The sequence below is a fragment of the Bufo bufo genome, chromosome 2, assembly GCF_905171765.1.
Source record: "Bufo bufo chromosome 2, aBufBuf1.1, whole genome shotgun sequence".
NCBI classification, from domain to species: domain Eukaryota; kingdom Metazoa; phylum Chordata; class Amphibia; order Anura; family Bufonidae; genus Bufo; species Bufo bufo.
The window spans coordinates 502256121-502269674 of record NC_053390.1 but is presented as its reverse complement, the minus strand read 5'-3'; the positions used below and the strand labels follow the sequence as shown (position 1 = coordinate 502269674).

The 13554-nt window shown below is 44.0% G+C and overlaps 1 protein-coding gene across 2 annotated transcripts in view; it reads left to right on the top strand.

Moving 5' to 3' along the window:
* Positions 1 to 12902, top strand: part of RAB3A (RAB3A, member RAS oncogene family) — a 53622-nt gene extending 40720 nt beyond the window's left edge. For both annotated transcript variants that reach the window (XM_040417816.1, XM_040417814.1), the window contains 3 exons: positions 5431 to 5549; positions 10071 to 10195; positions 11080 to 12902. In XM_040417816.1, coding sequence (XP_040273750.1) covers positions 5431 to 5549; positions 10071 to 10195; positions 11080 to 11270 — 435 coding nt within the window. In that variant the 3' untranslated portion in view covers positions 11271 to 12902. The remainder of the gene's footprint in view (positions 1 to 5430; positions 5550 to 10070; positions 10196 to 11079) is intronic.
* The last annotated feature ends 652 nt before the right edge of the window (positions 12903 to 13554 follow it).

Here is a 13554-nt window from a genome sequence, read left to right as displayed (position 1 = left end):
GGTTTTTTCGTAGAAGCCCCCCTCCCCTCCTCCTTCACAGCTGGCTCAGTAATTTTCCACATATGCACAAGATGGAGGACATGTTTATACAAAATTGATTCTCATCCCTCACACAGCCACTGCTACAATGCAGCTATGTGGTGGCCAGGAAGGGAGCTACTGCGTATGGTCCCGGCCACCATTAGTGTGCGAGCACAACCACCACTGCTGGATTGCAGGGTGGTTGTAAACATGGAAACGAGCAGTGTATAATGTGATGGAAAAATGAATCTAGGCGAAAAAAATGTAATACATTGGTAAGTGCCTGTGCTTGTATTGACTTTTTCTACATGATAAATGTCAATTTTCCGAAGTGAGATAAACCCTTTTAACTGTTGCCGCGTTCTAACTACTTGATTTATTTAATTTTACAGCTGGACTATGATTCAAATGTATTACATTATTCAATCCAAATTTCAGGAAAAATAAAAAATTAGATTTGCAACTAATGCGAATTTCTTTGCGCTTCGTGGTAATCACAATTTCTAGTTTGCCTCACCGATTAGTGGTTTTCTTATGGCTACACAGCTGTTCAGTCCCAATCCCTTGAGTTCACTTCGCATTGTGTGTGTGGAAATGCTCTTACTTTCACTATTAAACATAGCCCTGTGTTCTACTGTTTTTCTTCGATTTGATTTCACCAAACGTTTAAGTGATCGCCGATCATGATCATTCAGGATTTTTCCCCCCGACATATTTCTTCCTCTAATACGATGGGTCCCCACTATCCTTCCAGTTTTTAATAATGCGTTGGACAGTTCTTAACCCAATTTTAGTAGTTTCTGTAATCTCCTTAGATGTTTTCTCTGCTTGATGCATGCCAATGATTTGACCCTTCTCAAACAGACTAACCTCTTTTCCACGACCACGAGATGTGTCTTTCGACAGTTGTTTAAGAAATGAGAAGCAACTCATTGCACCAGTTGGGTTTAAATAACTTATTGCTAGCTGAAAGATAATCGCCCATACAGTAATTATCCAATGGGAGGCTCATAATTTGCTTTGTTAAATCCAGGTGGCGACTTTTTTTTGGGACAGGCAGTGTATTTTCAGTTCACTTCTGCAGTTAGAAGTGTTAAAAGTGTACAGTTCCGCAGTTATTTGTGGCAAAAGCGCTTAGTGGCCTATTTCAGTACAAAAAGAAAAACATTTTTGTCGTTTTTTAGGGGTGTTTTAATTTGCTTTTAATTTATTTAGTTCAGGTAAAAGTATGTCAGACAGAGAAGTGCCAGGCCATGCACAGGAGTGGCAGAGGCATAAATGTTTCTGGCGCAGGCAGAGGTTGTAGGGTCGTAGCAGAGTAAGGGGGCGTGGCAGCAGGAGTCGCAGTGAGAGGCCTGAGCTCCCGATGTCGTCTAGTGGTCGTGTCTTGACCAGAAAACCAGCGGTTCTTGATTGGTTAACTCGGTCATCCACTTTATCCCAAGTGACATCAGACACCCCCAGCCAACAGTCAGTGGGTTCGTCAGACACAAACCTTAGTTGGCATTGCCCTGTCCTTTTCTGTTCCCTCACCGTGAGAAGTATTATATGATGTAGGCTCAGCTCCACTTTTCAGCGAGGAAGAGCTACTAGAGGACAGTCAGCAGCTACTGCCCAGCCAAGATCTGGAGGAGACATCCGCCGCTTCCTCTGCTAGGCTGGCAAGTAATGATGAGGAGAGTGGTGTGGGAGGTGGTGTTGCGAGCAGTCAGGCTCCTGACCCAGAGACCGTTGAGGAGGACATCAGTGACGTGCAGACACTAATCGATGATGATAAAGCTGATCGCACTTGGGAGCCGGGTGCAGAAGGGGCTTCATCATCATCATCATGAGAAGAGGGTGGCAGCTTGCCTGTGAGGCAGCGGCTGAGCCAGCAAGGTGGTAGCAAGGCTGGGAGTCAGCAGTTGGAAGTCAGGAGACAAACATGCCTGGGGTAGACCACCTGCTTCACAGCAGCCGATCTGCCCGGGAAGTAGTGGCGCAGGGCTTCACGGAGGCAGAGGCGGTAGCAGTCAGTCAGTGCAGACTGTTGGGGGAAAATCACCTACTCGGCGGTGTGGCAGTTTTTTGATAAGCCTCCGGAGATTAACATGGCCATATGTAGAATATGTGGGCAGAAGGTGAAGTGTGGCAAGGGTGCCTATGATGGCACCACGGCCCTGCGTTAACATATGCAGCGTCACCATAAAGTGACCTGGGAGAACTGTGGCTCTGATGTGGTGGTCCAGCCTGCTGCAGCATTCGCTACATCACCCAGTGTCACGCAGTCAAGGCTCCTCAGCTGAAGGGAGCTGTCTGTCATTCCCATCTTCTGCTGGTCCAGATGCTCCTGCTCCTCCTCCCTTTCCAAATGGTGGACTCTGCACCTTTCAGAGAAAGGATGGCTTGTGCCGAGCCAAAGTGGAGAGTACCAAGCCGTCATTTCTTTGCGAAAAAGGCAGTACCAGCCCTGCACAAATATGTAGAACAGAAGGTGGGCCAGTCCTTGAGCCTGTCGGTGTCTGCCAAAGTGCACGGCAGTGCCGACGTGTGGAGCTGTAACTACCGTATTTATCGGCGTATAACACGCACTTTTTCCCCCTGAAAATAGGGGGCAAATGATGTATGCGTGTTATACGCCGATATAATGTTAAGATGCCATGTTTTTACAGTATTAACAAGTACCGTATACACCATATACACCGCCGATATAATGTACATACCGCACAGCAGCGAGTGGATCAGTAGCAGCGTGTGGAGTGTGAGTAACGGCAATCAGTAGGCAACGGCAAGCCCAGGCAACCCGCGCCTTCCTCACGTCTAATTCTCGCGGCCGTCGGAGCGTAACCACGGTAACTCTCTGTACTGCGAGAGTTTGCAGACTCGCAAGAGTTTGCTGTCTGAGGCAGGAGAACTTGTACCCGTCAGGTACAAGTAAAGTAGTGAAGTAAACTGGAGTGGGGTTTTATGTACGGCGTAACGCATTAACAACTTACCCTTATTTTGCTTCAAAGTTCTTTATTTGAAATTTACATTTTTTTCCTGAAATTTCCCTCTTAAAATGAAGGTGCGTGTTATACGCCTGTGCGTGTTATACGCCGATAAATACGGTATATGGTCCGGGACAGTACATGTCCTTTACGGCCCACTGGGTGAATGTGTTTCCTGCACAGCCACACCAGCAACTTGGCCAGGTCATGCTGCTTCTGCCTCCACGTTGTCACGCCATTGGTCCTGCGACAATGTCTGCCTCCTCATCCTCCACCAGGTCCTCAGGCTCCACTGCAGGGACAAGTCACAGTGCCCCTCCAGCATACCACATGTGCAGGGCACGGCGGTGTCACGCTGTTCTGCTCCTTGTTTCCCTGGGTGAACTGCTCCATGTCCTTTGTCAAGAAATCGAATCTTGGCTTTCTCCCTGACAACTCAAAATCTGAATCATGGTGACCGACAACGGGAAGAACATTGTGTCGGTGCTGCGTCAAGGAAGGCTGAGCCATGCGCGCTGCATGGCACACGTGTTTAATCTGGGTCAAGGGGTTCCTGAAGTCTTCCACCCATCTGCAAGACATCCTAAAAATGGCCAGGAAACTTTGCATGCACTTTAGCCACTCGTACACTGCAAAGCATTCCATTACTTCATGTCCTGGAACAGTTGGTGGTAACAATGGCTGGTCAGGGGACTGGAGACGTGGTGCCTAGATCTCATGGCCTCATGAGCCCTGTGGGGGCTTAACTGGAAGTGGAGTACATTGAAGGACTGGCAATGTGTAGTGAAATGGGTGGTTTTTCTACTCGGGTGACGGGAGAGGAGGAGCAGCCAGAGGAGATACAGGGTGATGAGGAAGATGAGACAGAGGACCCAGACACACCGTGGCAGTATGCAGTGGAAATGGAGGCAGGGAGTCCCTGCGAGTCACTTACACAAATGGGCTGATGCATGCTTGCTTGCGTAGTGACAGCTGAATTGTCACCATTCGGCAGAGGGATACTTCTGGCTCTCCACCTTGTTAGACCCTCGCTACCGGTCCAGAATGGGGGCCTTTTTTACACCCACTGAGAGGAAGGACAAACTGAACTACTAAAGAGATATCTTATGTAGTCATTTGGCCGCTGCCTATCTGTGCCATCGTCCATCCTCTCGCAGGTCTGACCGGGGGGCCCTTTGTGCTCACGTTCCACTGCCATGACCTGGAGCAGGACCTGAACCAGCAGGTGTTGTCATTCTTGGACAGCACCCTGCCACCCCACATTGAAGATCCGCTGGACTACAGGGAAGCCAATCTGGATTTGTGGTCGCAACTATCGGAGTTTTCCCTGCTGTCCTGCCCGGCCAGTAGTGTGGCATCAGAGCAGGTGTTTAGTGTGGCGGGGGCTATAGTTACCCCAAGTAGAACTCTCCTGTCCACCCAAAATATGGAGAGTCTGACCTTTTGTCAAGATGAATCAGGCGTGGATCAGCCAGGATTTTCCTCTATCATCTTGCAAACGCTTCGGCATTTTATATTTTAATGTTTCATGAAAAATGATAGAAATAACCAATAAGAGTTTACTAGAGCCTATTTTTACACAATGGATATATAGGGGGCAGTGGTGGCATCCGGGGGACAGTCATTGTATTTTTTCACACATCGGGCTTTATTCCTATGTGCTATAAGCAGCATGTAGGTCTGTAAAATACACCAATGTTGGGATAATGGTATACATACTGTCGAGTTTCTATACTGTGGGGAGGGTGGTAATATGCTCATTACAATGGTACAAATAATGTATATTTGCATAATCATTATTTCTATTTCTTTTGGCTGTAGATAGGTGGTAGCTATATTAATAATTAGAACTTTTATCATATAAGGAAGCCCTGAGAGCTGTATTATATATGCAGTTGAGGTTTTTGGGGGTTTGTGACTCCTATCAGTGCACTCAGCATCTTGCAATGTGTTGCGCCACAAGTGAGCAAACCATTTATACCGCAAAGTAGTGTAGGCGTTATTTCAGCTGGCATACTGTCTGATCGTATTATTGTGTATGTACACTGTAAAAAGAATACTCCAGCAGTGTGATTGCAAGGTCGTGAGTATTTATTGAAATGTCGGCTGTACAAGACGTGACATTTTGGCCTCGTTTGGCCTTTTATCAAACTGGTTCCGCTGAGGTGAAGATTTAGTGAAGCGTGCGCTATCTGGCTGTGTATTTGCACTATTGGGAATGCGCCGCACACCTCAGCGGAACCAGTTTTATAAAGGCTGAAACGTCACGTCTTGTACAGCCGACATTTCAATAAATACTCACGACCTTGCAATCACACTGCTGGAGTACTCTTTTTACTGCGAACGGAGTGGGAACCCGACTCCTAGCAATAGTAAGTGGAGTGCCACAAAGTAATTTGTGTATGTACACTTACATGGCCTTAATAACACTGTTCTGCAGGACACCGCTGGACAGGAAAGGTACAGGACAATTACCACTGCATACTACCGGGGGGCTATGGGCTTTATCCTGATGTATGACATAACCAATGAAGAATCATTCAATGCTGTACAGGACTGGTGAGTACAGAAATGTCATTAAGTGATGGTAAAAAAAAAAGTTTTTTTTGTTTGTTTGTTTTTTGCTGCCTTTAAAATGCCCAAAATGTACTGTACATGCATCAGATTCTCATAACTGTATAAAAAAAATCTGCCTGACACTGGTTTTATACAGGATTTTTAAGAATGGCAAGTGTGAAGACCATTTACACATTCAGGGTATAGCTGAATTTTTATCACACGCAGCCGATAGGAGAATGTGTTACCCTGCCACTAAACACCCCTTTACACTTGGTTAGTATGTAGATTTCAGAGAATCCTTTGACCTGGTCACTCCTTTATTCTGTATATATTAGTCAGAACCTGGATGTTTTTATAGAAGACGTTCTTTTTAGTACTCTTTCAGTTCCCATCATAGCTTCCACTACTATTACATTACAGGGTGTAAATTATATTCAATTCTGTTTTTTGTGGGTCTAACATTGTTTTGGCATACATGTTGAAATGGCCTATGCATGCCTTTTCTAAGGCCTAGTTCACACTGCACTGATTTGATCAGTGATTTCCATCTGTGATTGTGAGCCAAAACCAAGTGCGGGTCTAAACACAGAACACATACAAAGCTTTTCTCTCTGTAGCTTCCATTTCTAGTTTTGGCTGACAATCACTGATGGAAATCACTGATCAAACACTAAAATAAGAACTAAAAACCATCAGGTAAGGCGGTGTTCACACATCAGTGTTTGATCAGTGCTTGTGAGCCAAAACCAGGAATGGTTGCTACACAGATAATGTATAATGAAAGATTTATTAGGGCTGTTTCACACGAGCGGATGCCGTGCGTGACATCCGCTGCGTGAATGACAGCCAAGACCCGATGCAGACTGCAGAGGCACGGAGCATTAACATGATTGATAATGCTCCGTGCCTCTCTGTGATCTCTTTACTACGAAATCAGAGTGAGATAAAGTTGTCACTGTGATTTCGTAGTAAAGAGATCACAGAGAGGCACGGAGCATTATCAATCATGTTACTGCTCCGTGCTTCTGCAGTCTGCATCGGGTCTTGGCTGTCATTCACGGAGCGGATGCCACACACGGCATCCGCTCGTGTGAAACAGCCCTTACTGTTTTGTCTTTTTGACCTGCACTTGGTTTTGGCTCCCAATCACTGATGGAAATCATGTATCAAACACTGACTGTGAAAGTGAAAACTGTTGCAAGTAGTGTTTGCCATTCAATGTACAAGTAAATTTTGGTCTTCACCTGTGCATTGACTCCAACTTTAGCCGCTCTGGTCTTGTTAAGGCATTCTCTCCCTGGGTGCATTTTGGGCCTTAGTGACCAAGCAATTTTTCATTTATTTGATCACATTGCATTCCAAAAGCTATAACCTTTTATTTTCCATAGATGTAGCCGTATGAATCATATTTTGTGGGAAAACTTGCAGTTTTTAGGCTACTTTCACACTAGCGTTCGGGGCTCCGCTTGTGAGCTTTGTTTGAAGGCTCTCACAAGCTGCCCCGAACGGATCCGTCCAGTCCTAATGCATTCTGAGTGGATGCGGATCCGCTCAGAATGCATCAGTCTGGCACCGTTTGTCCTCTGCTCAGCAGGCAGACCCCTGAACGCAGCTTGCAGCGTTCAGGGGTCCGCCTGGCCGTGCGGAGGCAAACGGATCCGTCCAGACTTACAATGTAAGTCAATGGGGATGGATCCGTTTGAAGTTGACACAGTATGGCTCAATTTTCAAACGGATCCGTCCCCCATTGACTTTCAATGTAGAGTCAAAACGGATCCGTTTGCATTATCATGAACATGCTAATGCAAACGGATCCGTTCTGAACGGATCTAAGCGTTTGCATTATAGGTGCGGATCCGTCTGTGCAGATACCAGACGGATCCGCACCGAACGCAGGTGTGAAAGTAGCCTTAATAGTACCATTTTGGGGTATACTTAATCATTGATTAAAGGGGATTCTCTTGGATTTTCATATTGATGGCCTAATCTCAAGATAGGTCATGAATGAGATCAGCAAAAGATCTGTTTCCTGGCACGCCTGCAAATCAGTTCTTTGAGAAACCCAAAGTGCTCACTGTAGTCTCTTTAGAGCTGACCAAGCACAGTGCTGTACATTGCAGAGCGGCTGTGCTTGGTATTTCAGCCCAATTCTACTCACTTCAATGGGACTAAACTGCACCTATGCCATTTGACTATTGTACTTGACATTACAAGGCCTAGGCGCTCACTGAGCACCACAACCTCTTCATACAGCTCATCGGCGGGGCTCCTGGGAGTCGAGACTGAGGATAGGCCATTAATATGAAAATCCCAGAAAACTCCTTTTAACTTTTATTAAATCTTTTGTGGGGAGGAATAATAAAAAAAATATGCCCATTGTCTTTTTACATTGTCTTTTCATGTTTAAGTTAGGCTACTTTCACACTTGCGTTGTTGTTGTTGTTGTTGTTGTTTTTCTGGTATTGAGGTCCGGAAATAAATGTTTCAGTTTAGTTCCCATGCATTCTGAATGGAAAGAGATCCGTTCAGGATGTCTTCCGTTTCGTCAGCATTCCGTTTTGTGACTGGACACAACTGCTGCAAGCTGCGGTTTTGTGTTCGGTCATAAAAACGGGGGGAAAAAACGGATGTGTCACTGAAAATATGAAAATAATTAAAGTCAATGTATTTAGTGTCTGATCTGTTTTTTTTTTTTTTCGTTTTGATTTTACACAACCGCATCCTGATGTGCAAAAAAAAGGATCCGTTTAATTCCGGCATGGAGATCCTCTGCCAGATCTCAATACCAGAATTAACAATGCAAGTGTGAAAGTAGCCTTACACAATAACTTTACTCTCTGGGTCAGTACGATTTTAATAGCGATACCAAATAAATACAGTATTTTTTGCTTTAAAAGACACACTTTTGAGCAACAAAAAGTGTCTGCGTCTTCTAAACAGCAGTCGGGGAGATCCAGCATGGCCAGACCTCCCTGAGTGCTTCCTTTTAATGATCTGACAGAGCTCACATACATTGCTTTGCCCGATCAGGAAGAATGCACCTGCACTTGCCTCGCTCTCCCTGCTGACACCAATCTGTGTGATCAGCAGCAGCGAGAGCAATATGGGAAGGAAGGTCCTACAGCTGTACTGAAAGGAAATTAAAACTCCAAGTACAGCTTAAAAGGGACACTGACAGGCCCAATAAGCATAATTAGCTATATATATGCATGCACAGGTCTTGTATTGTGTATTAAAAACATATAAGTCTAACTCCTGTCCACCTTATAAATACAGCAAACTGATGTTTTATAACCTGATGTAATCGCTCTTCTTTCTGCCCAAGGGGTGGCGTTTCAGCTTCACTTCTGCCCAGCCAGCCGTGCCCCAACTGCCGTTTTGAAGCGCCGCCCAGCTCATCAATATTCACTTCGCTGGGCGGCTTCTGCTGTCCCCGATGTTCCGAGATCCTGCGCATGCCCAAAAGAAAGCTATGGGCATCGGACTCCCTTTCAGCTTCTGCGCATGCGCCCGGCACCCTCACGCAGAAGCTGAAAGTGAATCCGATGCCCATAGCTTTCTATTGGGCATGCGCAGGATTTCGGAACGTCGGGGACAGCAGAAGCCGCCCAGCGAAGTGAATATTGATGAGCTGGGCGGCGCTTCAAAATGGCGGTTGGGGCACGGCTGGCTGGGCAGAAGTGAAGCTGAAACGCCGCCCCTTGGGCAGAAAGAAGAGCGATTACATCAGGTTATAAAACATGAGTTTGCTGTATTTATAAGGTGGACAGGGGTTATACTTATATGTTTTTAATACACATTAGAAGACCTGTGCATTCATATATATAGCTAATTATGCTTATTGGGCCTGTCAGTGTCCCTTTTAAGGACCTATGATAGCATTATATTGATTTATGATACTATGTAACCCTTAGAGGTCTGGAATGTATTGTATAACACTGACAGTATTATAATCCAGGGTTATATAGCATCATAAATCAATATAATGCTATGCGACCCCGGCAGTTCTGGAAGGTAAGGCCAGGTGCTGTGCTGTGAGTCTGCAGTGTGACACCCGCTTGTCTGAAAGAGGCCTAAAAAGGTCAAACAACCAGTTCTGCCAATATGGACCATTAGGGCAGGAGTCTGGCTGTCATAAAACAGCTTAACCTCCTGCTCTTTGGTACACTGGAAAGGAAACCCATGCAGTGCTTAGATTAGGCCACAGCAAAAAAGGCGACGGGTCTAGCCTAGGGCCCCTTAATGACTGCTGTAATAAAAATAAAAAAAAAGTCTGAATTCACTGACTAGCTTCACAGTAAAGAACATCCACATTTCAAATGCTGTTTAGTCGATGCCAAAGCTCCCTTTATGACGAGCCACTCTCCTGCTCTGGCAGACTGGAGCAGTCCACGAATTACACCGCATGTAATGGTACATTTGGTCTGGAATGCATACATACACACTATAAATACAATTCAAGAACCATGTGTTTGTTTTTGCATTTATAATGTAACTTGCGGATTACACTTCACTTACTAGGTCAACTCAGATCAAGACATATTCCTGGGACAATGCTCAAGTTCTATTGGTTGGTAACAAATGTGACATGGAGGATGAAAGAGTTGTATCATCGGAACGGGGAAGACAGCTGGCAGATCACCTTGGTAAGACACTACCTTTCCACCATTTCATGAGCTTTGCTGATCCCCGATACCAGAGGTTCTGTTGGCATTCCTCATTATGTTTTTTTTTTTCATTTTATGAATAACTATTGTCTTTTAATAGTAAGACACATGTGCATCACATTCATGGCCTCCTTTTGAGGTATACTTCGTCACATACTGTATACATTAGATGCCTCAGACTAAAGCCATACAGTGGCAGTATAAATTTGAAATATATATATATATATATATATATATATATATATATAATTTCTTTTTACTGTATACTATTAAAGGGGTTATCCAATCCCTCTAATGCCCCCAGAATGCCTGGGCCCCTCCTCTAAAGCATACTTAACTGTTCCACGACACTGCTGCATCTCCCAGATCAAAATATCCGGGTGATGGAGGGAGCAGCCAATAGCAGGCCGCGACCAGTCTCCCTAGTGTCACCCGCGCAGGAGATGCATCTGGAGGGGGTTCCCGGGCATTCTGGGGGTCATTAAAGGGGTCATCCAATGTTCGGAAAGCTGTTTTTAACCGTAGAATTGAATTTTTAAAGTTATTACCCAAAGTCTCGTGAGACTTCGGCTCATCTGAGCCAATACATTCTAATATTGTACGGAGCGCTCGCTCCGTACAGTATTCTGACAAAGTTGTATGCGGAGCAGCTATGGATGTTTCATCCGGAGTCGATTGGCTCATCCCTAGTTGTAATGGCAAATATGTAAATTCTGTTCATCCAGTCAAAGAACCAGGATTCTGAGGGTTCCCTTCAGGAGACACCCTTGTTCACAAAAGTCTATTAGTGATCTACTGGGAAAACAGACAAGTGAGAAGGATGGTTAAAGGATATGCCTTAATTTTCTATTCTTGCCTTCCAGGTTTTGAATTCTTTGAAGCCAGCGCTAAAGACAACATTAATGTGAAGCAGACATTTGAACGTTTGGTGGACATAATCTGTGAAAAGATGTCCGAAAGCTTGGATACGGCTGATCCAGCTGTTACTGGAGCAAAACAGGGACCTCAGCTCACCGACCAGCAGGCTCCACCACACCAGGACTGTGCCTGCTAAAGAATATACCTTTTCTTGTCCACACACACAACATTTCGCACCCCTGCCCCTATCAGCTGTAAAATGGTGACCTCTCCCTCACTGACCTTTTAAAAAACCTGCATATCATCAGAAGATGACTTTGTCTGTTACAACCTTTTTAGTTAGAATCTATGTAGCAAAGAGAGCGTTAAAACTGAGTGGTTGAATAAAAAAAAAAAGTTAAAAATAAATTATATATAAATATATATCTATATGTATAGAGAGAGTGACTCAATAATAGTAATGAGATGGAAATGACTAGGAAAATGCCATGTTTGTACCGAGTCTTTCTACTACGCAAAGTAGTGGTGGTTAAACACTAAGATCTATGGAAGGACATGACTCTGACTCTGTACGGCATGGATTTTTCAAGCGTTTCAATGGCAATATCCAACAGAAATAAGACCTCCTATAAATGTGTTCGCATGAAACATGAATGTTCTATCAGTTCACCCTGAATTGCTTTTTGTGTGTGCATTGAAACACTTCCATATCGTACCTCTTGCCACTCTTTTGTGTTAAGATTATTTATATATACAGTATATATTTTATTATACTTTTGTTTTCCTGTGTCTGAAATTGCAATATGTATGTGAGAATCTTTCTATTTTAATGGAGTGCCGTTCCAGGTTCCCGCCACAAGGAGGCAGCTGCTTATAGAGGAGTACTGTGGCCAGTAATAGTCCTTTTAATGTCCTCGCTTTAGGCGGTGATAGAATATTATCCTTTAAATAAATATTCTAGTTCTATTTAATTTTTGATCTCCTAGAGTATAGTCACAAATATATAGCAAATTGTATGTTAAATATTACAGGCTTTTTAAAACTGCATTTGAGTGGTGTGAATCTCCTCTGCAATTTTGTTGACGTAGTTACAATAGAGTAAGTGAAAAGAGGATCATTTTTGTTTTAATAAATGTATTTCTAAAAAGAGTTGGATCTTAACAAAAAAGAAACCTCTTTAAAGGTGCAACATCTCCATTGTTCTGTCCCCGCTATTGGAATTTTAGATTATGACTGCCAGCATCCCTTCAGACAGTAAGCTGCTTAAGCTGGCTACATAATAAGAAGTGGAGGCCAAAAATGAACTTTTATTAATGCATTTTGTTCTCTGGTGATAATACTCCAAGTATTTCATTGCCACCAGCCCCTACTCTAGTCCTTCACATTGACACACATTTCTGCCATTCAGTGGGGTCCATCTTTTAACAGGTATTCCTTTTTTTTAAATTCAAGAAATTAATGGTTGGGAAAACTGAGCTAAATCAAGTAAATCTGATGAGCAGCCACAAGCTGATTTTTGTGGAATGGCTCCAGAGTGGTAAACTGAGCATTGTGCATGCATAAGTATCATTTCTATGTGCGGGGGAATAAGGAAAGCGTTGTTAGTTGCACCTTTAACAGAAATGGTTTACTTGATTTTTCCAAGTTAAGAATAAAGTCTTCAGTCTGCTGTTCACTTGGCTATTTCTTCCTTTTTTTTTCTCTCCACATTGTTACTTACCTTGGAATATAACACTTGAAGGGACTGTGCAAAGAGAAAAACGTAGCCACTGGAATGCCCACAGTCACAAGAATGGTGGTCATGTGTCCCCCACCCTACATGAGTGGATGCGGAGTACAGCGCTCTATTACATTTGGTGCAGTAACTGGGGCTGATGATGTGTAATGCACAGACATGGAGGTGTCCATTGATGAAAACCTCATTAGGCCACTTTCACACAGCCAGTCATTTCCATCGGTATTTATAAGCACAAAGCTTTCTCTCTGTAGCTTCCATTCTTGGTTTTGCCTTACAAATACTGATAACATCTGCAGTAAAGTTGGAATGTTCAAGAAGCTTTGTGGAAATAAAGGTTAAAGGGAATAGCATTTATCATGTAGAGAAAGTTTAATACAAGACACTTAGGCCTATTGCACACGACCACATGGATTTTTTTTTTTGTATTTTGCGGTCCGCAAAAAACACGGATGACGTCCATGTGCATTCCGCCGAACAGAACAGCTGGCCCTTGATAGAACATGTCCTATTATTGTCCGCATAACGGACAAGGATAGTACTGTTCTATCTTTGAACGGAAGGCATACGGAGTACCTTCTGTTTTTTTGGCGGATCCATTGAAATTAATGGTTTCGTATACGGAATGCAAAAAACTGAGCGTAAATGGAAAAAAAAAACTGTGTGCGCAAGAGGCCTTAGGGCACTTGCACACTTGTGGCAGAGGATTCTGGCAGGCAGTTTAGTCACCGGAACTGCCTGTCGG